The sequence below is a fragment of the Talpa occidentalis genome, unplaced genomic scaffold, assembly GCF_014898055.3.
Source record: "Talpa occidentalis isolate TD23 unplaced genomic scaffold, MPIMG_talOcc4v2.1 talOcc4.8, whole genome shotgun sequence".
Classification (NCBI taxonomy): Eukaryota; Metazoa; Chordata; class Mammalia; order Eulipotyphla; family Talpidae; genus Talpa; species Talpa occidentalis.
In genome coordinates, this window is record NW_023605194.1 from 29,071,267 (window position 1) to 29,097,433 (window position 26,167).

The 26,167-nt window shown below is 45.3% G+C and overlaps 2 protein-coding genes and 1 long non-coding RNA gene across 9 annotated transcripts in view; 2 read left to right on the forward strand and 1 right to left on the reverse strand.

The window, feature by feature from the left end:
- RASSF4 (Ras association domain family member 4) overlaps positions 1-8,612 on the forward strand; it is a 31,861-nt gene extending 23,249 nt beyond the window's left edge. For 2 of the 3 annotated variants that reach the window (XM_037496641.1, XM_054690319.1), the window contains exons 5-11: positions 52-143; positions 750-907; positions 3,889-3,990; positions 4,277-4,328; positions 4,945-5,066; positions 5,771-5,868; positions 7,092-8,612. In XM_037496641.1, coding sequence (XP_037352538.1) covers positions 52-143; positions 750-907; positions 3,889-3,990; positions 4,277-4,328; positions 4,945-5,066; positions 5,771-5,868; positions 7,092-7,152 — 685 coding nt within the window. In that variant the 3' untranslated portion in view covers positions 7,153-8,612. The remainder of the gene's footprint in view (positions 1-51; positions 144-749; positions 908-3,888; positions 3,991-4,276; positions 4,329-4,944; positions 5,067-5,770; positions 5,869-7,091) is intronic. The other variant, XM_037496642.1, reaches the window with a different exon arrangement.
- Positions 8,613-9,475: 863 nt separating this feature from the next.
- LOC129144981 (uncharacterized) lies at positions 9,476-14,028 on the reverse strand. Its single transcript, XR_008549913.1, has 4 exons — positions 13,785-14,028; positions 10,881-11,007; positions 10,247-10,329; positions 9,476-9,703 (listed from the first exon to the last, which is right to left on the reverse strand). It is a non-coding gene; the product is annotated as an uncharacterized LOC129144981 (long non-coding RNA).
- Positions 14,029-14,061: 33 nt separating this feature from the next.
- ZNF22 (zinc finger protein 22) lies at positions 14,062-19,697 on the forward strand. Of its 5 annotated transcripts, XM_054690400.1 has the most exons (3): positions 14,075-14,115; positions 15,204-15,329; positions 16,975-19,697. In XM_054690400.1, the coding sequence occupies exon 3, from the start codon at positions 17,055-17,057 to the stop codon at positions 17,730-17,732; it is 678 nt and encodes a 225-aa protein (XP_054546375.1). In that variant the 5' UTR covers positions 14,075-14,115; positions 15,204-15,329; positions 16,975-17,054; the 3' UTR covers positions 17,733-19,697. The 5 variants fall into 5 exon arrangements, with proteins under 5 accessions (XP_037352894.1, XP_054546375.1, XP_037352893.1 ...); XM_037496997.2 differs by lacking the exon at positions 15,204-15,329 and having other exon boundaries at positions 14,062-14,115; XM_037496996.2 differs by lacking the exon at positions 14,075-14,115 and having other exon boundaries at positions 15,132-15,316.
- The last annotated feature ends 6,470 nt before the right edge of the window (positions 19,698-26,167 follow it).

Below are 26,167 nucleotides of genomic sequence, written 5' to 3' on the forward strand. Positions count from 1 at the left end.
GTGACTTCTCTCGGCCTGCAGCCCTCTGAGCACACGATTGTCTCATTTCAGGAAAGAGCCACCTCTTCCAGATGGCAGAGCCAGCGCCCAGGAGCCAGGTGCTCAGCCAGGGCACAAGACCGAGGATTCCAGAGATAGCTCGGGTGAGTGGAGCTGCCGGCTGCCTGGGACCCTGTCTTGTTTGTCTGGGAGAGGAGAGGAAGACCTGTGCCTTTGTTCATTTCATCTCTGAAGAACAGCCCAGTATGGCTTCATTTGTCTTGAGAAACAACCCTTGCTAAATACCTCCTCAATATAAGGTGCTTTACTGGCGTTTTCATGGAGCCCTTATTGAAAGGAGGAAACGTCAGCAGAGGCTATGGTGCTCGCCTGGCCTTGCAGGCCACTGGGACTTCTTCCTCGCACTCTGGGGTCCATAACTGCTGGTCTTCTTTGTGCGCTCTTCTCTCACTCAGCAAAGGGCTGCCCCAGAATGGACAGAGCTAGGGGCTGCCAGAGCCCTGTGGTGGGTATCCCAAGATGGAGACCCAGAGGCTATGGCCATGGGACATGGTGACACAGGTAACCTGTGTAGGGGCTGCCTTTCCTGTCTGGACCCCACAGAGTCCCTCCCAGGCACAGCATTGAAGTCACACCTGCAGCAGTGCGGTACAAGCAGGAGACTCCTGAGAGCCCACCCCAGGCACACACTCCCACGGTAGCACCGACGCCCCACCCAGACCTGACCTCTTGTCTGTGTCTCACCACAGAGCCCCTGGAGGAGGAAGAGGAGGCCCCGCAGCTGATGCGGACCAAAAGCGACGCCGGCTGTGTGATCCAGAGGCGGCCCAAGTGCCGAGCCCCCGGCGAGGCCCAGAGGATCCGACGACACCGGTTCTCCATCAATGGACACTTTTACAACCATAAGGTAATGTCTCCATCTGGCCTCTGACCTGAACCCTGATGTTGGGGTCTAGGGGAAGCAGCCCCAAGCATGGGCACAGTCATGGGCCGGCAGTAGATCAGGCCCCACTGCACTGCATCAGAGTTCACCCTCACCAGAGCCCTGTGTGCAGCTGTGGTTGTCCCAGGGCACTGAGGGAGAAATGGGCCCAAGAAGAGAAATGGCTTGCTCAAAGTCATACCAAAAGAACATTCTAGTTCATGACCCAAAAGCCTCAATTTTTTTCCCACCACACTCTCACAAGTTGCATAGATTTTTGGCAGATAATGCTGAGTCTGTCTTTAATTAGACAATTTTCTGTGAGGTTTCCACCTGACCTCGAGGGTTTGCTTCATGGGAACATCGTGTATCTTGCTACCGCTCTGGCCGGGTGACTAAGCCCTCCTTAGGTGTGCCTAGGGCACATGTACCCATGTCCCAGAGAACCTGCAATGCTCTCAATTCCCAGCACTTAGCCTTTTGTCCAAGTATGCATTGTACTGACCTCCGGAAAAGGTCTCCTTCCCCGGATGACATCATTCCATAAACAAACTAAACTGTAAAAGGAGAACTTGATTGTGACTATAAATGGCACGAGTGGCAATTTGGGCGAGGCCCTGGATGGAGTGTCCTGTAACGGGCCACATCCTGCTGCACTGGGAACTGAGGCAGCGACTCCCAGCTGGAGCAGCTGCCCTTCTTGATGGGTCATGACTCATGGCAGGGGGAGGGAACCTGGGCACAGGGAGGGCTCAGGGGCATTGCCTGAAGGAAGTAACACAAGTTCGGCCTGCTAACAGGCGTTCAAACCACTCTTGGGGTGTGCTGGTCTTAGAGATGAAGAATTCAGTGTGCCAAACGAGGGACTCTGCTTTATAATCAGGAGCTCCCTCCCCTTGCCCGCCGTTGTTTTCCTGAGTGACAATAGTTATCTGCTAAGTCCAGGAAAATCCAGGCTTACTTGAGAGTAGAGTTTCCTGAGACAGTGAAGGGGGAGCCAGGGATGACATGAAGCCTAGATGAAGAATGGTTTAGATTAACCAAAGGACCTGTGATCTCACAGGGGTATCGTTTAAATCTTCTTCCAAAAGGGATTTGTAAAGTGTTATATAAACACCAGTCACTACTACTGGAATACAAGCTGATAGGCTTTGTTCGGGATTATTCAAAATATTTTCAAGAATATTTGCATGGGTTTAGGCTCTTTTTAGTTCTATGTTCACAACAAACAAACAAGGAAACAAAAAAAGTCTTTTGTTCCATGACTTAAGGTACTGAATAGTGAGGTTTATCATTGGTACTTTCAGTCCTCTGTAGGAGTCATTGATCTCTAAGAGGCGTGTCTGGCTCATTAAAACTTATTTTAGTCCTTGCAAGTGTCACAGGGACATGGAGATGTCTGAGCACTCTATAGCCATTGAAATGAACAGAAATAACCATCAAGGGCTATGCCAGCCTCTCAATGTCCAAGAGAGCCTCCAAGCTCCTCACCCAGACAGCCTGACACGCCGCACACCAGCCTATACCCCAATAGAGACAGCTCTTCCTCATAGTAACAGAACTGCCTGTGGAATGTGGATCTATTCTTCCAGTCAAACTGACTATCTTCCAGAACATAGGCCAGGGTCTTAGGCTTGTAGGCAGTGGATTCACATCCTCTCAGTAAGAGGCTCCCTCTTTTTCATTTCACTCTACATCCATTCGGAATCAGAGTCAGTAGAAATCAGATGATAAAGTCTTGGGTCTTAGGCAACGATTTGAAAAAAGAAATCCCTAGAATTGCCTTCCTGGGGTTGTTATTCAGGGTTTCATTTTTTAGATTGTGCCCCATTACTTTACTCAGTCATTCCCCGGAACTACTCTGCTTCATAGTAATGGATTGGTTTCCAGAGTGGGTAAAACTTGGAAGCTGCTCCCACTGCTTAGCCCTGGTCCATTGGCTTCACCTGTGTTCTGACCACTGTGGACAGGCCCGAGCAAGCAGCCATGGACCTTTGCTCCTACTTGGAGCTGGTTGGTATCATCTAGAGGAAAGGCTTCCGACAGAAGAAGTACTAACAATGTCTTGTTGACAAGACCTTTATCCTCCTTGAAATAGCCTGACGCCTCTAGTTACTCCATATTTCATGGGAACTCAAAGCCTAGATCTGGTTTTCTGTCTAACCAGAGTCATTCTGTCTCAGTTATCAAAGAGACAGGTCCAGGTTGGACTCTGGCTTCAGAACTTGAGAAGTAGCTGGGATACTGAGCAAGTCCCCCACGAGCCCCAAGCCCCAGTCACATCCTGGGCCAAGCAGAGCTAGACCATGCAGGAGGACTATGTATATTTAAATTTAGTTTAGAAAAAAGGAGGATCTCACCTCAGGGGAGTCAGATTTGTGGGACAGCCCCAGTAGCACTGGAGTGAAGCTGGGGTTTGGGGCATCTCTTCCGTTTGTAGATGGGTGACCCTGACAAACTACTTAATATCTCCAAGCTTCCATTTCTAAGAAAATACAGGTACTTCAAAGGGCTATTGTGAGGATTAAATCAAAGATTATATGTAAAGTGCCTAGCAGATTTGCCACTTGGCTAGTGACCACTGAGGACTTGTTAAGCCTCAGGCAGTTCCCTGGTTGACTTCATATACAGCGTCTTTATATGCAAAGACAAGATAACTCTGAGAATATAATAGCCCTCACCCCACAAATACTGAAGAAGGCACGTGGTGGCTGGAGCCAAGGTGCTTGGGCGGGAATCATGGTATCGCATGTTCATAGTAAGGAGAGGAAGGTGGATGGCACTCCTTAGGCCATGGGAAGTCTTCATATATTTTTAAGTAGAATAGACAAGCATGGGTGATCCCAGAGCCCAGGTTCACTGACAGCTCGTTTGTTCAGCATTATCAGGCCAACAGTGTGCCCAATCCTGCATAATATGAGCCCCCTGTCCCTTCTGGCCCTGCACTGACCCCACTCTCCTTGCAGACCTCAGTGTTCACTCCTGCCTATGGGTCCGTGACCAATGTGAGAGTCAACAGCACCATGACAACCCTGCAAGTGCTCACCCTGCTGCTGAACAAGTTCCGAGTAAGTGTGGCCACCAGTGGCCTTGCACCTCCTGCTGGTGGTTTGCTGTTTTGTTGGAGGAGGGATTGGTGCAGGCTGGGGAAGCTGCCCTCGTAGCTTGGCTCCCAAGTAGAAAGTCTAGCAAAGTATTTTCTGCTGAGCTGGTGTCACTGAGATTTTAAGCAGAAAGGAGAGGGTCTTGAGGGCTTTTGCATGTGGCACTAAGGGTGTGGTTACTGCTGGGGTCCCTGTTCACCTCTCTTGTCTTGAAAAGCCATGGTCTGACTTCCTGTCACTGCCTGTGCAGGTGGAAAATGGTCCCAGTGAGTTCGCACTCTACATTGTTCACGAATCTGGGGGTAAGTGTTTGCCTTCGCTCTGGATCATAAAAACAAACATCTGTTTGGCAAGTTCACTGGCCGTGCTCCTGGTGGGGCTGGATGGGCCGCCCTCCCTCCTGGCCTTGGGTCATGCTGTGCCATCACCATGAGTGATGAGTGATTTGGGACTCTTCCTGGCCCAAATCTGGGGACACAGTCATTCCTCTCAGATCCCACCTAAACCACATGGGAAGCTGCCACCCCCCTGCCCCGGTAGGCTCTGCCAGGTGGGGTGAGGCCTGTGGGAAGAGGGGCGTGTGAGGTATGCGGGAGCCCGGGATGTGGAGCTGAAGCCCCTCATTCCCAGAGATCTGCTCATACAGAGCCCACATCTCCCTCCACGCAGCGCTCACCCTTGGTGGTCTGGTGACCGAGCAGCCACACCCCACATGCACTCTCCCTCTGCGAGCATCCATCTCCAACTGGGCCTTTGCTAAATAACATAATCACACATCACTCAAACTAACACTCTCAGAGAGGTCTGGAGATGGGTTCCCGGTAGCCTGGACTTTCATCTTCTGTCATTTTCCTGTGCTGGAATGAAGAGAAATGATCCCAGTGCCCCATGGGTTTTGTAAACTGCCTTCTTTTTCAGAGAGGACAAAATTAAAAGACTCTGAGTACCCACTGATTTCCAGGATCCTGCACGGGCCTTGTGAGAAGATCGCCAGGATTTTCCTCATGGAAGCTGACTTAGGCGAGGAAGTTCCCCACGATGTGAGTGAGGGCTGGGGCTCAGGGAGGCCTGCTCCTGAGGGAAGGGCCTGTGACAGTGGGTGATCTGGGGGGTCATGAGGTCACCTTGGCCAGAGCCTTGTTGTGTCATGTTTCCAAGGTCTATGTGGTTGCCCTGAAGGACTCCAAGCCAGTAATGGCTCCAGCCTTCCCTCTGCCTGTCAGCAACCACCAGCTAGCTTAGAGGGGGAAAAAGAAGTTGGAACCTAGAAAACCAGGGCCTGTGATTTTTACTGGGGCATCTGAGTCTTACAACATCCTGAATCCTGGCCAGGGATTGTCCCTACACAGAAAAGGCCTATAGGGCTTGGGCCCCAAGGATCAGGCCAGGTGACCCAGTGACCCTGCCCCGCTCTGGCCATTCACAGGCTGTAGTTTTGTTCCATTGTTAGAAACAATGGTGTTTCCACCACTCCCACCCCAGGCCCTGAGAACCCCTGTGTGACTCTGTTCACTGTTGAATGCTTTTCCTAATATTCAGCTCAGTCTTTCCTCCCAGGGATCTGGAGTTGCCCTTGAGGTCAGAATGTACACACAGAGCAGTGCTAGGGGTGGGTGTGCAGAGGGGCGACTATTTCCTTGGAGATGAGACTTGGCTGCATTGGCATTTATGGAAGCCATGAGGAAAAGAAATCACTTGTGTGGCTTCTAATTTAAGCACATTAAAATGTTCTTGGATTTTCTAGGTCGCTCAGTACATTAAGTTTGAAATGCCGGTGCTGGACAGTTTTGTTGAAAAATTAAAAGAAGAGGAGGAAAGAGAAATTATCAAACTGACCAAGAAGTAAGCAGCACTTAAAGAGCCAGTTGTGGGTCCTGAACAGCAGGGCGAGTCCGCAGGGCAGAGCACTCAGGCTGGGCTGGGAGATCCCCCTCCTCCAGGGGCACCAGGTGCCCTCGCAAGGCTGGGAAGACCTGCTAGCCCTGCTCCCAGCACCACCCTCTGCCCCCTGCTCACTGTTAACACCAAGTTGGGGGACACCCCAGCCCAGGAGGACACATGCTGCTGACAGCCGGCAGGGGAGTCAGGCAGGAGCTCGGTGGGTGCTGCTTGGCCTTGTGAGTTCTGGTCACACAGCTCTGGAGGAGGAGCAGCTGAGCAGAGGGCCCATTCGCTGCCCCTTCAGCCTGCTCTGGGCCTTTTGTGCTGGTGTGAATTCTGAGCCTGCTGAAAAGCATCATTTTTGGAACCCCCTTACCAGCTGATATTTTTAGATGCAGGGAGCCAGTTCAAAGGAAAAATACTAAGCTGCTGGGAATGCTTTATCAGAGCCCAGCAGTGAGAGCTTAAGCAGGTCACATCTTCGAATGATCTGTTTTCTCTTTGCAAAGTGAAGCAGGGGAGAGAAGGAGAACACGTGGAGGGCACTCAGCCAGCATCTGGGTCAGAGTCCCTCTTAGTAACGGTAAAAAGGAGGCTACTTACTGCAAGGGCCTGCAGTCAGGGCTGTAGTCCAGATTCTGACTTTTGGCTAAATGATCCTTGGAAAGGCACAACCCCCTCCTCCAAGCTTCAATTTGGGCCTCTTATGAGCAATGAGCAGAGACCCCAATCGGAGGGAGCAGTTCACTGTGCAGCCAGTAATGTCACTGTAGGATCTGAGAGCGACAAGAAATCTGGGGGTCACCTGTCAGTGTAGAAAGACCCAAGATGAGGAAGTTGAGGCACAGGTTATTGCAGAGCTGGGCTTGAACACCTGCTTCCTGTATTTGCCCTGTCCACTCCAGGATGCACTTGTTCATGCTGGAGTCTTTGAAATAGAAATAGCAACATTGTGCTTTGAAATGTGCTTGAATCTGTAGCATTGTATGGCTGCTTCTTGCAGCCAGTGGTTTTCACAGGGCATGGGTCCAGCTCTTCCCTCTCCTTGACAGACTGGTGGCCACCAATCAGCCAGTCAAGCGCTGTGGGCCTCCTGGACCAGGCATCTGTGTGCTCCCTGGCTCTGTTCCCCACTCCCTGTCTCCTCAGTGTCAACGAGTCTGCCTGGCTGTGTCTCCCCTCAGGTTCCAAGCCCTGCGTCTGACAATGCTGCAACGCCTGGAGCAACTTGTGGAAGCCAAGTAGCCAGCCAGCTATAGGTCTCCTCCTAGGCCCTTAGCAGCGAGTGCAACCAAGTGCCATGGGCAAACCTGACTGATCATACTGATTGATAGCCACCAGTTGAGCAATCCAGAGCCTGTGCTTCTACCTGTCTACCTGCCTCAGTACTGTTGGTCCCATGTGTCTGGCTCTTGGCTGCAAGATGAGTGCTCACCGGATCAAGCCCCACACCTGAGGAGCCAGGACCTTGCTAGGTGCGGTCTGCATGCATGGTTGGCCAGGACAGTGAGCAGCCATAAAGCTATGGCACCAACTATCTCATGTAGCTGGATGGTGTGACCAGTCCTGTTTAAGTCACACTTCTCCTGCCCGGGAGAGCACTACCTGGTGGAAGCCCTGTGGCCTGGGCCTCATCTGCTTCCCCAGTGGCTGGCCCAGGGCATTTCCACCAGCCTGTCTTCATTGCCCACGTGAAGTCCCCGTCTGCCCTCAGGAGCACTGCTGAGAAAAGCAGGAGATGCCAGCGGCTGTATGACATGCCCTGCTCCCAGCCATCGCTTCACCACAGCAGCTCCGCCTTCCATGCCTACAGTGTCCCCCTGTGAGCCTCACACAGCGGTGCCTGGCTGGCTGAGGTCAAACCAGGATTAAACCACAAACATTCCATCCCCTCTGTCAGTACCCACTCTTAAATTCCAGTGAGACCTGAAGGGAATGATTATGAGGTATTCACTGCAAGAAACACCTTATTTGATCATGCAGAGGAGGCAGCCCACATGGCACTGGAACAATGTCACTCAGTGTGGGTGAGATTCCAGGGCTGCACAAGAGCCGCCAGGCAGGGACTCGGGAAGGCAGTGGCCCCCATCACCACTGTCCTATGGATGCCTCTTGCTCTCTCTGACCTTGCGTTCCTCCCTGCTCAGTACTTCCCACCAAAGGGGCCATGATACAGAGAAATGACTGTTGGAGTAGAATGGGCTTTGAATTCCCTGGGGCCAGATATTGAACAGTTTGGGTTTGTCAACTGGTGGGAGAATTCCTGGAATGAATGAGAAGTTACTTGCAAAACTATGCAACAGTTTACATCGGTCATATGAAATGTTTGTCCAAAACAGAACAAACTGAAGACCAAACTTTTCTCCCACTGGAGTCTCTGGATAACAGATTTTTAAAGGAAGAACCATAAAGGCTTCCAAAGATAGGAGAGGTCCCATCTCTGCTTCATGCCATGGCTCCTCACCAGCACCTGGGAAGAGCAGAGCTTGGGAGCAGCCAGACCAGGCCGTGTGAAGCCGCTGTTCAGAGAGAGCTTCACACCAGTATTTTTCTGGCTCCATGGTCACAGAGACATGCAGAGAGAAGCCATGGGGAGGCCTGGACCAGTCTCTATTGTCTCTGTCTTCCTGTAGCTACATAGTTTCTTTAGGTCCTCAATAAAGTTGCTCTGTACTGAACCCAAAGGCTTAGGACCAAGCTTTATTTTGCACCCTGACCCCTACTCTGAGCTCCAAAACTCTTATCCTATAGTAGGTGTGGCAGAAGAGCCAGAGGTGAGTCAACTGCTATTGACACAGACACAACTTTCATTTCTGCACGTGTCCTGGGGATCAGTGTGGGGCCTGTGGCCAGGCAGCCATAAGACATGGAGTACAACTCATTGATGGGGGTGGCCTGTACCATTAGCAATCAGATCACCCCAAACTGCAGAAGCTCAGCACGGGGAGGACCTCAGGAAACTTCCAATCTTCTAGACTCACATAAGATGGCAGCAGGAGAGGGTGGGAAAGGAATCAAACAGGCACTCCCGGCTCATTTACTCTCTGGGCTGTTCTTACAACCTTGTGTCCAAGCCAGCTGCTGTCCATTGCTTAGCAGTAATTGAGTGACTGCCTTGCAGGTTTGTCCCTCATTACTGGGGACAAAGTGAGAGCCATCACTGACCCTGTGCTCAGGGGTCTTCTCAGCAGGAGAAGACCCAGCCCAGCTGGGGAACATGCCTGGAAGGAGGCCCAAGGCTGAGCCGGAGTCAGCGAAAACAGTGTGTGTGGCATTCCAGCCAAGAGACACATGCCAGCCCAGAAGCAGGACAGGACCCAGCACAGGAAGCCACCCTGTCAGGGCCTCCCTGTAAGCACTCTCCAGTTTGTTTTCTATTTTGAATTTACTGGGTTTATTTTTTGTTACTGTGCAGGTATAATATTATTTAAGACCTGTCTAGGTAAGTGTCCCTTTTGAAATAGATGATTATCCAAACTAACTTCTGAATACTATAGCTAAAAAAAAAAAAAAAAAAAAAAAAAAATCACCAACAAGTTGCATGGAAAAAGAGAAAATATACACTTCTAAAATCATTTGAGGAATTCAAAATTTTTTATTAATATTGATTTGCTTTAGAGGCAAATTAGTCAGTTCACTGTAACCTCCACCATTTCTGACTTTCTCCGCCAGGGTCTTTGGTTTCCTGCTTGTTTGTTTGGGAACTTCTCTTTCTTTCTCCATAGTCACTGTATTTCTCATATGCTCCTTCACTGACCAGCATCTCCTAAAGTAGGACTGTCTCCCCAGACCAGGTCTCAGGAACAAGAAAAATAATAAACATGGTGAAATCAACATGATTGCATAAGGACAACTCTGGAAAAACAGAGTGGTTTGCCCAGAACATACTACCAGGAGGAATTAGAAAAAACAGCGTGTTTTTCCTGTGGTGATAACCATATGCTACTGCTTGGAATGTTTACCAGAGAATGAATTAAAGACCTTCCCACTGTCAAAATAAAGTCCAGGGGTCACCTAGGACACATCTGGCCCCTTAGTCCCAGGGAAACAAAACAAGAGGCTTATCCAGTCTGACCAGGTGATTTGTGGAGGAGTTGGCTATGCATAATGGGGCCAGTGTGGGCAGGATGCAGGCACCCTGCAGCTGCAAAGTGGGAGCAGGACATCCTTGCCAGATGCCCTGGTGGGCAGCAGCCCCCCTCCCCTCTGTCCCTCAGGCAGCAAGTGCAGTCAGAGCCAAGTCTATCCAAGTACAATGACAGCCAAATGCACATGCCGTACTAGCCCCGTGGCTACCATTGGCTGGGACAAAGTCACTGCTGACCTGCCCCGGACTTACTGTGTGATGGGTAAACTCTGCTCCCTCCTGGAGCAGAGATGTTTTCTGCAAACCTGGAGTGGGAATTCCCAGAGTTTCCTTTCCTGAAGAACTCAAAGGAAACAGAAAGCAAAGTCTCAGGCTGGGTGGACAGAATCTTTCAGGGTCCCTTCTATGGGGGATGGGTTACTTGCGTTAACTGCACTTGGGTCACACGTGACTGTGCTCCTTGCACTTTTGCCAAATGCAGACTCAAGACAGTAATGCTCCTTGCTGAAGCAGTGTCTTCCATGGAGTGTGCGTGTGTTTGTGTGTGTGTCCGTCCACAGGGAGGGAGGGAGGGAAGGAGGGAGTGGGTAGAAGACAAAGCCATAGCAAAAGGAATTATCTTGCCAGAGCTTTCCTCAACCCAGAAACCTCTTCCTGGAATGATGCCTTCAAATAAGACAGGATGTAGAATTCCAGAGAAGCCCCAGCCATTAAGGGGTCTGACCCCTCTTAGTCCAGTTTCCCCAGAAAGAATAGCTGTTAGGAGCAGGTAGTGGAAATAGTCTTCCTGTCCTTACTGTCTATCATCCGTTCTCTCTCCCCACCTTCTACTTTATGCTTTGTAAATATCACATGTGACATTTTCAACAATTTGCCTAGAAATAACCTGGAATTCCATTTGTGAGATGCTTCTATGTAGAGGTTAAAAGTATAGGCTCTGGAGCCCGACTGTCTGGCTTCCAGCACTTAGGAATATGTGACCTTAGACAAATTACTTGCTTCCATTTTCTTATCTGCAAAACAAGGATAATAACAGCTCTTAAGATTTAGGAGATATATTGGTTAGCTTTGCTTCATAAACAACAAAAATGTCAGTAGCTACACCAGAAGCATTTATTTCTCTGGCATGTTTCATCTGACTGGGGGTGGCTGTAGGTAGCTCTGCTCCGTGTGTTCTCTCCTGCTGAGCCCTAAGTTGAAGGAGCAGACCTACTAGGGACATGTTTTCCTAGAGGCGGAAGGAAAGAACAGAGCAGTGGCAGAAACATAGTGACCTGAGGCTTTTGGGACATGCTGTACTTCACGTCCACTCACATCTAGTACCCAGGGCTACTCACTTTAAAGTCAACCTCATGGGGGCCTCCCCGGTGGCGCAGCGGTTGAACGCTGGGTTGCGAAGCTGCCCGCTGCCTCTGCAGCGCCGGTTCGATCCCCGGCTGCTCCCCGGCCACCGGAGGAGGGTCCCACATGGCGCGCAGACCTCTCCTGCCGCCCGCTGCTCCCCTCAGCAGTGTACTTCGGTCCTTCTGCCTGCTCTGCTCCCCGCTCTGGCTCTGGTGAATTCTCTCACCCTCCCGTGCTTCTGACTGTACCCAGTGCTTGTATAAATAAATAAAATAAATCTTTAAAAAAAAAAAATAAAATAAAGTCAACCTCATGGAGTAGAACTTCATACACTGGGTGGGGCCTCCCAGGTGGTGCAGGGGGTTAAGTGCTGCACTGTGAAGCAATCTGTGGCCTCTGCAACACGAGTTCGATCCCTGGCTGGTGAGAAACCCACATGGTGCAGTAGACCTCTCCTGTCTCACCCGCTGCTTCCCTCAGCAGTGTGTTTCAGTCAGTCTGCCTGTTCTGCTCCCCACTCTGTCTCTGGTGAATCCTCTCACCCCCCATATCTCTGGCCTGTGCCCCAGTTCTTGTATGCATAAATAAATAAATCTTCTTAAAAAAAAAAAAAGACTGTCATACACTGGGAAGCACTGAAATTCCCACAGCAGTAGTCAAGGGGTGCAAAGCCAGAGCAGGGCAGAGTAAAGCTCAGAAAAAATCAAACCACAGGAACAATGGGTGAGATATAAGTGCTTCAAACAGTGTCTGACACATAAGCATTCAGTAGTGTTGACTATTGTTATACTAATAAATATATTGAGGGCATCAAACTCTGCCTGTTTTCCCTCCTCTTCACCCCCTTTTCCCTTTTATTCTTCCTCCTTATCCTCATCCTAGCTCTGTTTCTGTCTCTTACCTCTGTATCTTACCTCCTACCCATGCTTGGTCCACCCCTTCGTTTACTGACTTTCATTTCTTTCCTTTTAAAAACTCATCTTTCTTTATCCAGATAATTTTCTACCTTGCTAATCAACACAACTCTAGGTCTTCCATACCTCGCCTAGTTTATTTTCAGTACAGGAAAAAGGGATAATCGATCTGGTGTGTGACATGGAAAGGGGTAGTTTATAAACTTTAAACTTTTAAAAATGTTTCTGAATTTTTTTTTTCTTATTTTAATGTACATCGAGAAAGCAGTCTCAGCAGGTCATTTTGCTCCTGAAACTTACCCTGAACCATCTCTGGTCATGACCCCTCCCTACTCCTATTCCCTCTAACCACCAGCATCAAAAACTTTGTGATAATAATTTAATAGTAAAAGTAATAACATTGGTTCACATATCTTATGTTATTAATTGTGCTAAGTGCTTTTCAGTATCTCATTTATTCTTTACAAAAATCCAGTTATAGTCTGGATTATTAAATTGACATCTTTGTTAGTCCTTAGTCATACCATCTTGCACAGCAGAAAGCTCCACCTTGAGTTCTGAATCTTTGATCTAGTCTGGGCTCCGCCATCAACTCTCTGTTATATCAGGCAAGCCTCCCTCTCTCAGTCTCACTTTACTATAAGACATACTTGTAGTATGTCTTGATCTACAAGGTATATGATCCCTGATTCATGAGACCATATTAAAGGTGAATGACCAGACCAGAGAGGATAGATGTAAAAGCACTTCGTATACAATGGGATATCTTACAAATTTATTCATTTGACAAACATTTTCTGAGTGTCTGCTACCTGCTGAGCATTGTTCTTAGCACTGCAGACAGAACAATGAACAAGAAAGATATCACGAAGTCTTTGTGTACCACTGTGAGGATTTTTGCACTAATAAAATGAGAAGGCTGTGGTGAGAAGACTTATCTTGTGTCATAAGAGAATCACTCTGAGGCTATGAGCAGGCTCTGGGAGAGAAGTGAGGCAGCCAATACAATCCATACAGGAGATGACAGAGGCTTGGTGTAGGAGGTTATAGCAGTAGAGGTGTTGAAAGCGTCTTGATTCTGGATATATTTTGATGATAGAACCATGAGAATTGCTGGTGGGCTGGATTTGGGCTTTATGACATCAAGATTTTTGCCCCAAGCAACTGGAAAGCTGGGAGTTGTCACCAATTGCTGGGATGAAGACTGTTAGGAAACAGGTCATATGAGTACCAGAAGTTCCTTTGAGGTTAGGTTAGGTCTAGTGTCCATCACACATGCAAATATGGCTGAGTAATCAATTGGATCAAGAGACTTTAGAGGTGAAAACAACCTTTCCTGGCCCTTGATCATCCACTTAACACTGCATGAAACTGAACAACATTTCAAAGCCTTGGTTTCCTTGTCTGCTCAATGAGTGTGATCATTCCTATCTTTCAGGGGCTTTTTGGTGATGACTAGACAAGGGGACTCATGAAAACTATCAGGTACAGGTGAGAGTCCCCAAAAGTAGCTTTTTATAACAGGCGCTCACATTAGTGGCAAAGGGTGCTTCAGGGTGGGAGGGCTGGTGTATCTTTTCAAAAGCCGTGGTTGACACCAGCCGAGGTTTGCTGGCTCTGTAGGCCGCTCCTCCATTACAAAGGGTGGTGGCCACCGGTCTTGAGGTCCTGGGGGCTCACAGGACGGCTTCTGAGGGGCGGGAAGTAGAAACGGAGTTCCTCCGCTCCGCCGGCCCGGGACCATAGAGGGTCGCTCCGCCACGTTCCTAGAGCGACCGAGCGCCGCCCGCCCGCCGCACGGTCCGCACTTCCGGTGGCGCGAGGGGAGCCGCGCGGGGAGCGAGGCGGCGGCCGGCGGGCGCGGTGAGTGGGCCCGGCGCGCGGCCGGGCGCGGGAGGCCCTCGCGGGCGCGAGCTGGCCGCAGCGGGGCGGCCTCGCCCGGGCCCGGGCGTGGCGGGCGCGGCCTCGGGCCTCCGCCACCGGGAGGGCCCCGCGCCGGGCCGGGCCGCGGGCGGGGAGCGGCGCGGTCGGCGGGACCGAGGAGCGGCGGCCGGAGACCCCAGGGGTGCAGAACGGGGGCCCCGGCGACTTGGGGCCGCGGGGGCGCCGGGCCGGGCGGTGAGGCCCAGCGCCAGCCCTCGTGGGGCGCACGGGCCGCTCGCCGAGGTGCTTCTGGGCTGTCCGGGGCTGCTGAGCTGCTAGCACCCCGATAGTAGCAGCTTCGTTACCCCAGTTCTGTGTGTGAGGAAACCGAGGCACGTTCCGTTTGTGCGGGTTGGCACCGCCAGTCGCTCCTGTCAAGTTTACTTTTTTTTCCCCCCAAAATGATAAAACTAGTTTTTTAATTATTTAGGTGTTAACAATAGTACATGTTTACAATGTCTTATTTATAGTTCTCAAGCTGTTGGGCTGCCAACAATGTTTTGGTTTTTTTTTTAACTTATGATTTTTTTAATTTTATATATTTTTTACATCATTTTTCATTTTTGCAAAATGTATGGTTTTTCATTTTGGTTATAGTCCCCATACAATTTCCACCACCCCCCCTTATTTTGACCCTAATCCCTCATCCCCCACCCCCTGTGTCTCTAGTTTGTAGTTGCTTGTTGATTTTTTTTTACTTTATTATAATTAGTCTTTTTCCTGGTCCCTTATTTAGGTTTTCTAGATTCCTGCTATGAGTGAGACCATCCGGTATTTTTCTTTTTCTTTCTGGCTTATTTCGCTGAGCATGATCCCTTCCAGCGCCATCCATGTTGCTGCAAATTGCATGTGTTTATCTTTTTTGAATGCTGAGTAATATTCCATGGTATATATGTACCACATCTTCTTGAGCCAGTCATCTATTTTTGGGCATTGGGCTGTTTCCAAAGCTTAGCTATTGTAAATAGTGCTGCTATAAACATAGGGGTGCAGGTGCCCTTTGGAATTAATGTTTCTGTGTCCTTTAGGTAAATACCTAGGAGTGGAAATAATGGATCTATGGAAGCTCCATCTTTAGCAGGTTGAGGAATCTCCACACAGCTCTCCATGGTTGCTGTCAAGTTTACTTTAACCTTAACCGGTACACCAACCCTGTAAGGGTGCACTGGTCTGGTGGGGGTGTTGGGCGCTGTGGCTGGGGTCAGTTCTGTCTCATAGCGAACAGGCTCTGGGGCCAGGCTGCTCGGGTTGAGAACCCTTCCTAATGGGCCCTGCCACTCTTTACCTGTGGAATACACACAGTCACACGGGATTGAACACTACATTGGTAGTGATCTCGGGTTAGACATTGAGTTTCCTACCATGTCTGACTTGGATACTGTTAAAGAATAAATGGTGTTTTTTAAAGTACATAATTACTATTAATAGTTTTTTTTTTTTTGAACTACAACACCATGTAGCTAACAAATGCCTTTTTGTAACAGATGTTCTATAAATATTTACTGAAAGAATGAGTAATGCTGTCTCTAGTTTTGTGTTGTGTGCAGTTTGCTTTTTTTAATACTTAACCATAATTACAGCAGATATTGTTATTAGATAGCCAGATAAAGTCCTTAGCACTGGCAGCCCGGTAGTCTCAATTATACAGATGCTGGAAAGACAAAAACAATGATGTAATTTGTGTTTTCAGTCATTTGCAGAAACCCAGAGTAATTATTACCATCTTAATGCTGCTTCTTGACACAAGGCATGGAAAATAGTTCCAATAATTTTGTTATTTTTGCAGTCATAGCTTCTCCCACTTGTCACCAACTTGGATTTTCAGGCATGTTTGTTTATGGCCATTTTTTTTTTAGCTTCATAAGTAAATAAATGAAATTTATTTGAAGTGTTGAGTTTTTGCAGCATTTGTGTATTTTTACATTTTGCTCTATTTTTACTTGTAAACTTGTTTTTTTTCCTTCTTTTTTGGTATCCTACCTACCACATTTTTTCCTACTCAGTTTCATTCTGCTGTCCAATAAGACTTCCTGGTCAATTTTTCTATCTCCAGAAATGGTCCTCTTGTTTCAAGTTTTCAAAAACGTGTCCTCTTTCTTGTATCATTAGAACCTTAAAAAATAAACAAATAACAAGCAACTCTCCATTGACATTTTCTCACTTGGCATTTATTGAATAGTCTCCCAGACACTTCTTATACAGCATCCCTACTCTCAAAATAAATGTTGCTACAATGTTAAAGTGTAAGCTATATCTGTGAAAGTAGAATGACTAAATAAAGATAACAGGAATATTCATTATTGAAGTATGAGTTGTCATTTTCTTACTAATTTGGACTCCTTAATTAAATGATCACCAATAAGGGAGAAGTTTAACTTAGAAGTCTTAAAACATGATCATAGTTTATAACATAAATTTTGTCATTTGAATTATTCTATTCCCATTAAGATAGTATATTGTCACCAATTTTTAATACTTCAGAATTACATATTCATTCGATAATCACCAATAAAAACTTAGATTTCACTTTACCAATTTTGGGTTTTTGTCCTATATCAATAAACGAAACCCCAAAGGTAAATTTGGTCAAAACTAGGTGATACTCATTTGTTAAGTTTAACCTCTAGGATTATTAGAATTACTTTGCAGGTCTTATTTGTCCCAGGACCCACTTTGTTTTCAGAAATATTGAGCACATTTTTAATTTAATTGTAGATGCAATTTTGATGGATTAAAGAGATACTAAAGTTGAATAATTAAAAATCTTTTTTTTTTTCATTTTTTTCCTTCTATACACAGAAAATTCTGATCCGTGCAGCTGCAGGAAGTGAAATATTAATTCAGAAGAAGAGTCTCTGAAGAATACAATTGATTTCACCATGCGGTTAGGAAAACCGAAGGGAGCTATTTCTAGGCGCTCAAGCCAAGGAAAACCTTATGGGAATCAGGTCAAAACAGGGCGCCAGCGGCAAAAATGGGGAATGACTGTTCGATTTGACTCGAGCTTGAGCAGACTGAGAAGAAGTTTGGATGAGAAGCCTTATAAGTGTATTGAATGTGAGAAGAGTTTCAGTCAGAGCTCAACTCTTTTTCAACACCAGAAGATCCATACTGGAAAGAAATCCCATAAATGTGCTGATTGTGGGAAAAGTTTCTTTCAGAGTTCTAATCTCATTCAACACCGTCGGATCCATACTGGGGAAAAACCCTATAAATGTGATGAGTGCGGAGAAAGGTTTAAACAGAGCTCAAATCTCATTCAGCACCAGAGAATTCATACTGGAGAAAAACCCTATCAGTGTGATGAGTGTGGCCGATGCTTCAGCCAAAGTTCCCACCTTATTCAGCATCAGAGAACCCACACAGGGGAGAAGCCCTACCAGTGCAGTGAATGTGGCAAATGTTTTAGTCAGAGCTCTCACCTTAGGCAACACACAAAGGTGCACAAAGAAGAGAAACCTCGTAAAACCCGGGGCAAAAATATTAGGGCAAAAACTCATTTAGTGTCGTCATGGAAAGCTGGTACAGGAAGGAAGTCAGTGGCTGGCCTCCGTTAAGTAAAGGGCACTGCTTTGATCCTCCTAAAGAAAAACAACAACGTAAAAAATAAAAGCAATCTCTGAAAATACTTTATAGTAGAACACTTAAATACTGTGTCCTTTCGTAGCATGCAAACTTGGCAAGTTTAATGACATTGGACTGAAAAGAATTACATGAGTCCGACTGTTACCATTTCTTTTTTATATACCATGGAGTACAAACAACTAAAAATATGTTTGAGAAAATGTAAAATCTTGACCTCCTTTGAAGTTGTTTCCTGCCATCATTTTGAGAAACAATCATGTTTGGATGACACACGTGTAACGATGTAGTAATACCAATGACTGGCTTAGATTTGGGACTGTGGGAGGCTTAATTAGGGAGAAGAAATTAATTCCATTAGTTTTTGGAACTCTGCAGCAGATGAGATTGTATGTTTGTAAAGTTTTGTAGAATATTAACCATTGGTTTCTGAGTAAGACTCAAGATTCAAGGTACTAAAATGTACTCATGTTAATGAGTAATCATGTATGCAGATTTTATAATCAAGGCCCACCACTGTTAGCTTTCTTTTGTTTCTTCCCTTCTGTTTATGGGTAGTTATTAACATAGTAGAATTTGAGGTTTTCACCAAAGTGTTTGGGAAACTGGATGCCAAAGTGAGAACTGAATTAACACCACTAGTTCTGTTTTTTGTAATGATGTTATGATGTGTCACTTGTTTTCCAGCAGCTGGGATGGATTATGTTACTCCAGCCCCTGCTTTTACCTTTGTTTGTGCTCTGACAAACTCACTTAGCCTCTTAGATCTATGTGAATAAATAATTAAACCCTATTTTACCTAAGTAGTCTCAACTTGCTAATTAAAAATCCACAATTTACATGTTTCCCCGCCTTCCCTTTTGAGACCTTTAGGTAACCATGGTTATTGAAAACAAAGGTTTGTCAACAGCAAGTCATTTAAGTCAAGTTCAGTGCATTGCAGTTCCTTTGACATTTTCCTTAACTTTTTCTCAGTTTTATAAATTATGAAATCAAGCAGACATGTTTCTTAACTTCCTTCAGAACAGTGCCAGGTGTCATTCTGATCAACCTCCAGCTCAGGTTTTATTGCTGTTAAATGTTAATGTTCTGCCCTTTTGGTATCTATGTTTAAATCATACCAGTTCCTGCTATATTAATTACATCCATAAAATTTTATCCATAAAATTTAAAAAATGTAATATTTTGTATACTACTGCTTTCTCTTTATTTTTCTGCCAGAAAATTGTCTTAATGATTAGGGTAACATCACAAATCACAGTTTTTGGAAGACTGACTGTTTTTACCTGCATTTTGAACTTTGCCTCCCTCCTACATTTGAGTGCATTCTTATGGAACATGACCTTGATGGCAGGTTCGTCCAACAGATTCACCATTTTGTGAGAATGAAGTGAGGTGATTGCTGTTACTTTTACAAAAGATTTGAACTTTGATCTCTTGGGTCCAAATTATTTGTAGCAGAGGCGTGGCTATGGGATCATTTAGAGGATCTACCTATCAGTGTTCTTTATCACAGCTTGGGTCTGTAGTAGTTTCTGACTGGAACCAACACCACTTTTAAATTTAATGAATTCACCAATTTTGGCAGTAATCACAGGGTCTTGCAACAGAAAAACCTCTGTATATTGTTGATTTCATGATTAACATTTTGATTCTAAATAGACTTTCATATTTTCTGTAAAAATAAAGCAAATACTCTGTACTTTAGTGTATTTTCAGTTTGTGGTTTACATTTCTTCCTAGAGCCATGAAACCAGAGCAAATAGGTCACTAACATTTACGGTCACCTACATTAGTAATTAACATGGTGTTGCAGACTTTTATGGGCAGCTTAGGCGAGAGAGAAATTGTAACTGCTTTAAATTAATGAATTAAAGGATATGTTCCACTATAAGAACAAGTAGTGTTACAACAAGTAGTGTTCTAGTAGTAGAGGAAAAGTAGAATATGAGCCTAATAGGCATTGTCTCTTTGAATAGTCTCATATGAAGATATACTGCCCCTCAATATTCTGCTGCATTTCTATGATAACTTAGGTTTACCAAATTGAATTCTATTATTTTAACAGACTTATACGATACTTAAATGTTTTTTTTTTGGGGGGGTGAGGGAGGGTGGGAAGATTTGGAGATGAACTACAGGGTTGTTGGGTTTTTTTTTTAAGTATTATAGAAATTTTTTAAACCCTATACGATATGTTAAAAAAAAATCCTTGCCTTCCAGAGTCATTTATTTAATCATTTAATACATGTGGTAGAAATGAAACAAATTAAATGGGTAGTCTAGTGAAAGAACAAAAACTATAGTAAAGCAAGCATAGGGTACTCTGACCCAGTGCTTCTCAACAGTTAAAACATGTTGGGGCCCACTTTCAGAATTGCTTTCTCAGTAAGTGAGCTGTAGTCAGATAATTTTCATGTTTAACAGGCTCTTAGGACACAATTTGAGAACCATTGCTATAACCCATAACAAGCATAGTGATGTGCTGGCATAAAGCTAAGGTGGGAATGGATCTCTAGGACTGCCTTAATTATCAACCTTAAGAGTGAAACATTTTGATAATAGGGTGTGGAAGTCTGGCAGAGCATAGGTTAGGTGATGATTCAGTGAGAAATAATGTCCATGTTCCTGGCAGAAAATGACTCCAGAAGAGACCCACTTGGTAAATTAGACCTACAAGACTTTACCTCTTGCCTTGGACCACAGTTCTTTACCTCTCTTCAGCCCCTGCCCCACACTGAATGACAACTCCAAATTGCTCTTTATTTTTGCTTATTCTGTTTTAACCAGTATCAATTCTGAGAGCTATACCTCCAGGAAGTTGACCTTGAATCTTCCCTAGAGGCTCTAAACTTGACTTGTAATGGTTTATATTTCATTCTCACTTCCTCACCTGGTAGTCTTTGAGCTCCTGGCTTATAGTAGACATTCTTGTTTAATTTAACATTCTTAATTTAAACATTTAACAATGTTTAAATGAAGAAGTGCCAAGAGGGAACTATAGAAAGATTAGTGGGAAAAGGTAAATTAATTCAGGAAAGTTCTAGACCCACCTAGCTACTATGTCCACCTAGATGTAGAGTCCCACCTAGAACTTTTCTTTCCCCATCTGCCATTCCCACCCTTCTATCTGTTCTCTTGGAGATCCTTGTTCACTGCATAAGTCATTAGCCTTGCACAGTACATTTTTTGAATGAATGAAGTAATGAAAGAAGAAAATCTACAAAAGGATTTAAGGAATCAGAGGTTCTTGTGACTCGAGGGGTCCCATAGGCCTCCCTCTATAATTGATGGGTTAATCTAAGACATTTGGGGTCCACTTTGTGATTGGACAGGACCTTTGTCATATTTGTTGACATCTATTTTGAATATCACTCCTGAGATAAATAGTATTTCCAGTTAAGGTATTATAAAGAGGATTGTCAGAAGATTAAACAATTGAGAAAAAGAGTGCAATAAAGTGATCAAAAGAGTCAAAGAATCGACACTACAGTTTTTCAGGTGCAGAGGGAGGAGAGATTTGCAGGAAAGAAAGGAGGGATGATTAGCAATTATCTTAAGGTCAACGCCCACCGAGCCCTTGGTAAATATTAGTGATGGGCAAGGTGCTGCAGATATAGAAGGTAGGACACTATTCCTGATTTCATGGGACAAATAGATCAGGAGGAGATAAAATACACAGAAATATTAAGAACATGAGCAATAACAAGTTATGAACAAGTTGGGGAGTCAATACCTAAGCAAGGAGCCCCCAACCCCAAGGAGGAGACTTTCAGAGCATCAGTCTTTCATGCACCAGAATTGCGGCAGAGCAGGACCTTCCTACATTTCTTACTCTTTGCTATTGTCACAGTGATGTGTTGCTCTGAGCTGTATAGTTGGACCACACTTACAATTTTCAGGAGTCAGTTTGCCTTTTCTTTGTACAACATTCAGGAACATGGTTGGTAAGTGCTCTTGAGACAAATAAGTGACACCACAGGTGCAAACCAGCAGATTAAATCCCAGGCAAATCTGAAATACCTCCAACCCAAAAGGGCACTATCTGAACAGTGGAAATGAAAGTACTCAGTCACCCAGGTCTTCATCGTCCAGGACTCAGAACTTCTGACATTTCTTTACATTACCTACAACTGTCCCTAGGTGGCAGCAAAGGCGATATAATAGAACAAACCCGTAGGCTTTGCCTCCTCCCCTACATTATATTTGAAAATGGGGGCTACACCTGAGAAAAGAAAGCTAATATTGTTTTAAAATGAACAATGATGTAAAATATATATAAATAATTTTTTTAAATAAAATACTATATTTAAAATGTTAAAAACTTGAGCCACTCTTTAAAGTCAGTTGGGATTCTGTAAATTGTCTTTGAAAATGCAAGCATCATTTTGAATATGACTTCCATTTCTGCTGTAATTTAGATATCAGTTTTAAAAGAACAAGATTTTTCCTCAGCTGTGTCCAGTCTACCAATGATCATCAAAGGCATTCTTCATTGCTCTTAACACTGTTTTTATCTTTAGCACCTCTTTGTAGATAGATCTCTCTTAGAATTTCCGTCTCTGCTTACGTTACCCAATTGTTTTCACATGATGCCTAATTTACCCAAAAGATCCCTTTCTATATTAATCATTGTTGTTTCAAATTCCAAATGTGATAATAGCAACATCCCTTCCATGTGTGGTGCTGACGCGCTCTTGTCTCTTCAAATTGTGGGGGGGGGGGGTTGGTTTTTTTGTTTGTTTTTGGTGTGCCTTTAATAATGAATGAGCTTATTTCTTCCTGAGAGCCAAACATGCTACACCGGTGTTTTGCAACAATCCCAGGTTGGGTAAGTTCATTGTCAGTTCTCCTAGATGAAAAGATAATTTTGGAGCCTTCAGTAAATTTCTCATGCCTTTACTGCTGAATCAGGGGACAGGACAGTCTTCTCAGTATTTGGATGTCTCCTCCTGTAACAGGGTGGTCCCAGGAAAGGGGATTTCAGGTTTCCTGCCCCACCCAAAGGAGGATGCAGCTGAGCAGGGAGAAGAAGCTGCAGAGGGAACGGAGGAAGGAAGGAAGAAGGATGGAGAGTCAGAAGGAGACCGGGAGGAGGCACATGGAGGAGACAGACAGGTGAAGAAACTGCGCTTGCCTTTTGGTCATGGACTGGGTGACACAGACGTGGGTGAGACCCGTGGGGAGGATAACAATAGCAGCTTTTTTTTTAAAATATATTTTATTTTTATATTCCCCATACAATTGCAATCCCCTTATTTTGACCCCAATCCCTCCCCTCCCCGCCCCCCACTCCCCATAGAGTGTCTCTGGTTCATAGTTTTTTGTTGATTTTGATTTTCACTTTCTTATAGTTATTCTTTTTCCTGGTCCCTTATTTAAGTTTTCTAGATTCCTGCTATGAGTGAGACCATCCGGTATTTTTCTTTTTCTTTCTGGCTTATTTCGCTGAGCATGATCCCTTCCAGCGCCATCCATGTTGCTGCAAATTGCATGTGTTTATCTTTTTTGAATGCTGAGTAATATTCCATGGTGTATATGTACCACATCTTCTTGATCCAGTCCTCTATTTTTGGGCATTTGGGCTGTTTCCAAAGCTTAGCTAACAATAGCAGCTTTTATCTTGATTTTGATTTTGCTCTTTTCCTCCCAGATGTGTCTGGTTGTTTCTGATTCTTTTCTGTGGGTCCTTTTCTGTGAAAGACTAATTCTCAGTTGTGTTCATGACCAGAGATTCCTGTACAAATGGTGGTTAGCGAGCTTACTTGGAATAATTTGTAGCATTTAAACATGTTGGTGTTGTGACTTACTTTATGCTTCACTTAATTTTTGCACCACTGAAAAGTGCTTTAGACTTGGGGCAGGCTTTTGGGCCTTGTTCTGGGCCAATTCTGCTTGGGTGGACTTTTACCCACGAGGAGACGGGTAACTTTGGGTGCTTGATTTAGAAACTAGATTCTTTGCCTTACCTGTATTGTTTCCTAATTGTATTAAAGTTCCTTCCCATTAAAGTCTCATATGTTTTGTGTTGATGCGGCGGATGGCAGAACCTAGTTAGAGCAAGCAGGTTTGCGGGGTCTGGGCTGCCCCTCTCCCTGCCTCCCAGCATCCCTAGTCACAGTTGCGGGAGCAAGACCACAGTGTTGGTCATAAATGCTAATGGTGGGAGGGCGTAAAAAGCCTGATTAACTCCGTTTACCCTGTGTAGCACCAGGAAGGCCACAGAGCAGGTTTTCTATGATTGGAGCAGGTGGGTGAAGGAGGAGTCTTGGAGTCCTCGATGGCTTTTTCAGGGTTTTATTGAGTTTACCAGGTATACGGCAGGCAGGAGTGGGGGGTGGGAGGGGCCGAGAGGCCAGGAGGCTGGCAGGTCTCCTAGCCCCCAGCAAGTCTTCACTCTTTCTGGGCTCTCCAGCATTCTCTCGTGGCCTCTGCTTCTTTGCTATCTTCTCTTGTTCCTTCTGCTGGCGTCCCCATGACTCCGCACTTACAAGCCCAGTCTTAGCCCAGGTATATGCCATCTACGTGTGCCCACACCCTACTCCAGGTGCCCGCCATCAGGCATGCATTTAATCTAATGGCGGGAGGGTGGAAAAGCCTGATACTTTACTTACCCTACACCCCGCCACTGGTAAAAGGAGGTGCTATAGATATGCCTGTAATAAAGCGGCAGCGAGGTGTCAGGAAAGAGGCACATTCTACAGTCTTATGACTCGAGCCCCCTAGTTTACTGAGCCTGCGCCTCTGGAGTGTGGATTTCCTAATTGTTCCTCAGGTTTTCTTCTGCCCCCACACAGGTTGGCAGGATGGATAGAGCCAGCGGGAGCCCTCCATCTCCCAGGTGAGTTAAGTTCTGATTTACCTAACAGGTTAGGCTCTGGTTAATTAATTTCCCCTGCATGCACCTTATTAAGAAGAGAAGACACGCTGGCTTATTTCAAAATGGTTCCTTCAGCCATCTCCTGCCAGAAGCACAAGCTCCTGGGCAAGTTACTGTGAGAACTTGGTCGAGCTCCTGGGCATTAAATCCCACATTATCTAGGGAGCCTCTCTGTGGCTGGGTCTCCTTGGCATTAACTTCGGGGTTGTTCACATGGAGCCTCAGCAATTCCTCAAGCCGCACAGCAACCTGTCCTGGCTCTCAAGAGGCGTCCTCTGTGAGTCTCCTCTGGTGAGTGCTGTCACCTATGTGCTCCTGCCCATGAAGCTTGCAGACAAGCTTATCTTGTGTTCTTCCCTCACACAAATCCAAATCCGAGAAGAGTTTTGGTTTGCTTTTTCTGTCTGTTTAGCTTTTTACTTGTTAGAACAGAGGAGCGATGTCTGACTTCTTACATACGCAATCAGAATGCATTTAGTTTTTATGTCATGGATTCTATTGGCTTTATTTTTTCTTTCCTCCTTTTAGTTTGATTTATTTTTCTTAGTTTATTTAGTTGTAAGCAAAAAAACCATAATTTTCCGTTGTGTTTCTTCTCTAATACATACATTTACGACCAGAGTTTCCTGTACGAATGGTGGCTAGCCAGCTTTCTTAGAATAATTTGTAGCATTTAAACGTGTTGCGACTTACTTTATACTCCGAAAATGACCAGTTTGGGTGAGTGTCCAATGTACGTGGAGGCCTTATTTGTATTTTGTTGCTGAATAGAGGGTTCTAGACACACCAACTGGGTCATGTTTGTGAGTCAAATATGTCAGAATTTCTATATCTTTACTCTGTATCCCTTTCAGATTATTTTGTTGATTATTGAGAGAAGTTTATTGTAGTCTCCCACTTTAATTGTGCTTTTGTGGTTTCTTTGAGTTTATTACTTTCTCTATTTGGAAGCTATATTATTTGGTGGGTACAGATTGAGAATTGCTGTGCCCTCCAGGTGGACTGATTCCTTTGGCCTATGAAATAGGCTCCTTTTTCTCAGTAATTCTTTTTGCCTTAAAATTCTTGGCTGTATTAACTTGTTCCATACCTTTCAGAAGAATGTAAGATTTGTGTTTCTCCCTTAAAGTACAAAGATGTACCACAAGAAAGTGTAGCAGCTACTATGGCCTCTCTACCACAGAAGAAATAGAGATACAGACTAAGAGTACAGGGACTACCATTTGGCAAAGGCCATAAGTGCAGGGTTAAGAATGTGAAAATATTAACAGGAGAGCAGTGGATGATGGATGATGGAAGCATCATCCGAAAACCCAGATGCTAACATTCTGGGGCTCCCTTAACATAGAAGCACTTTGCACCCTCAGTGCCCACAAGGAACAGGAAGTGTTCAGAAGTCCTGAACTCTTATTTCAGGATATCTAGGAATGAGATGTGTAAGAACCTCCATACACATCTACTTGGTGTAAGGAGGTTGATTGGATTTGTGTTTTCAAAACACAGACACAAACAAGGTGTGAGTAAGAAGAC

Coding starts and splice junctions, on each gene's coding strand:
- ZNF22 (XM_037496997.2), top strand. CDS start 17,055: ATGCGGTTAGGAAAACCGAAGGGAGCTATTTCTAGGCGCTCAAGCCAA.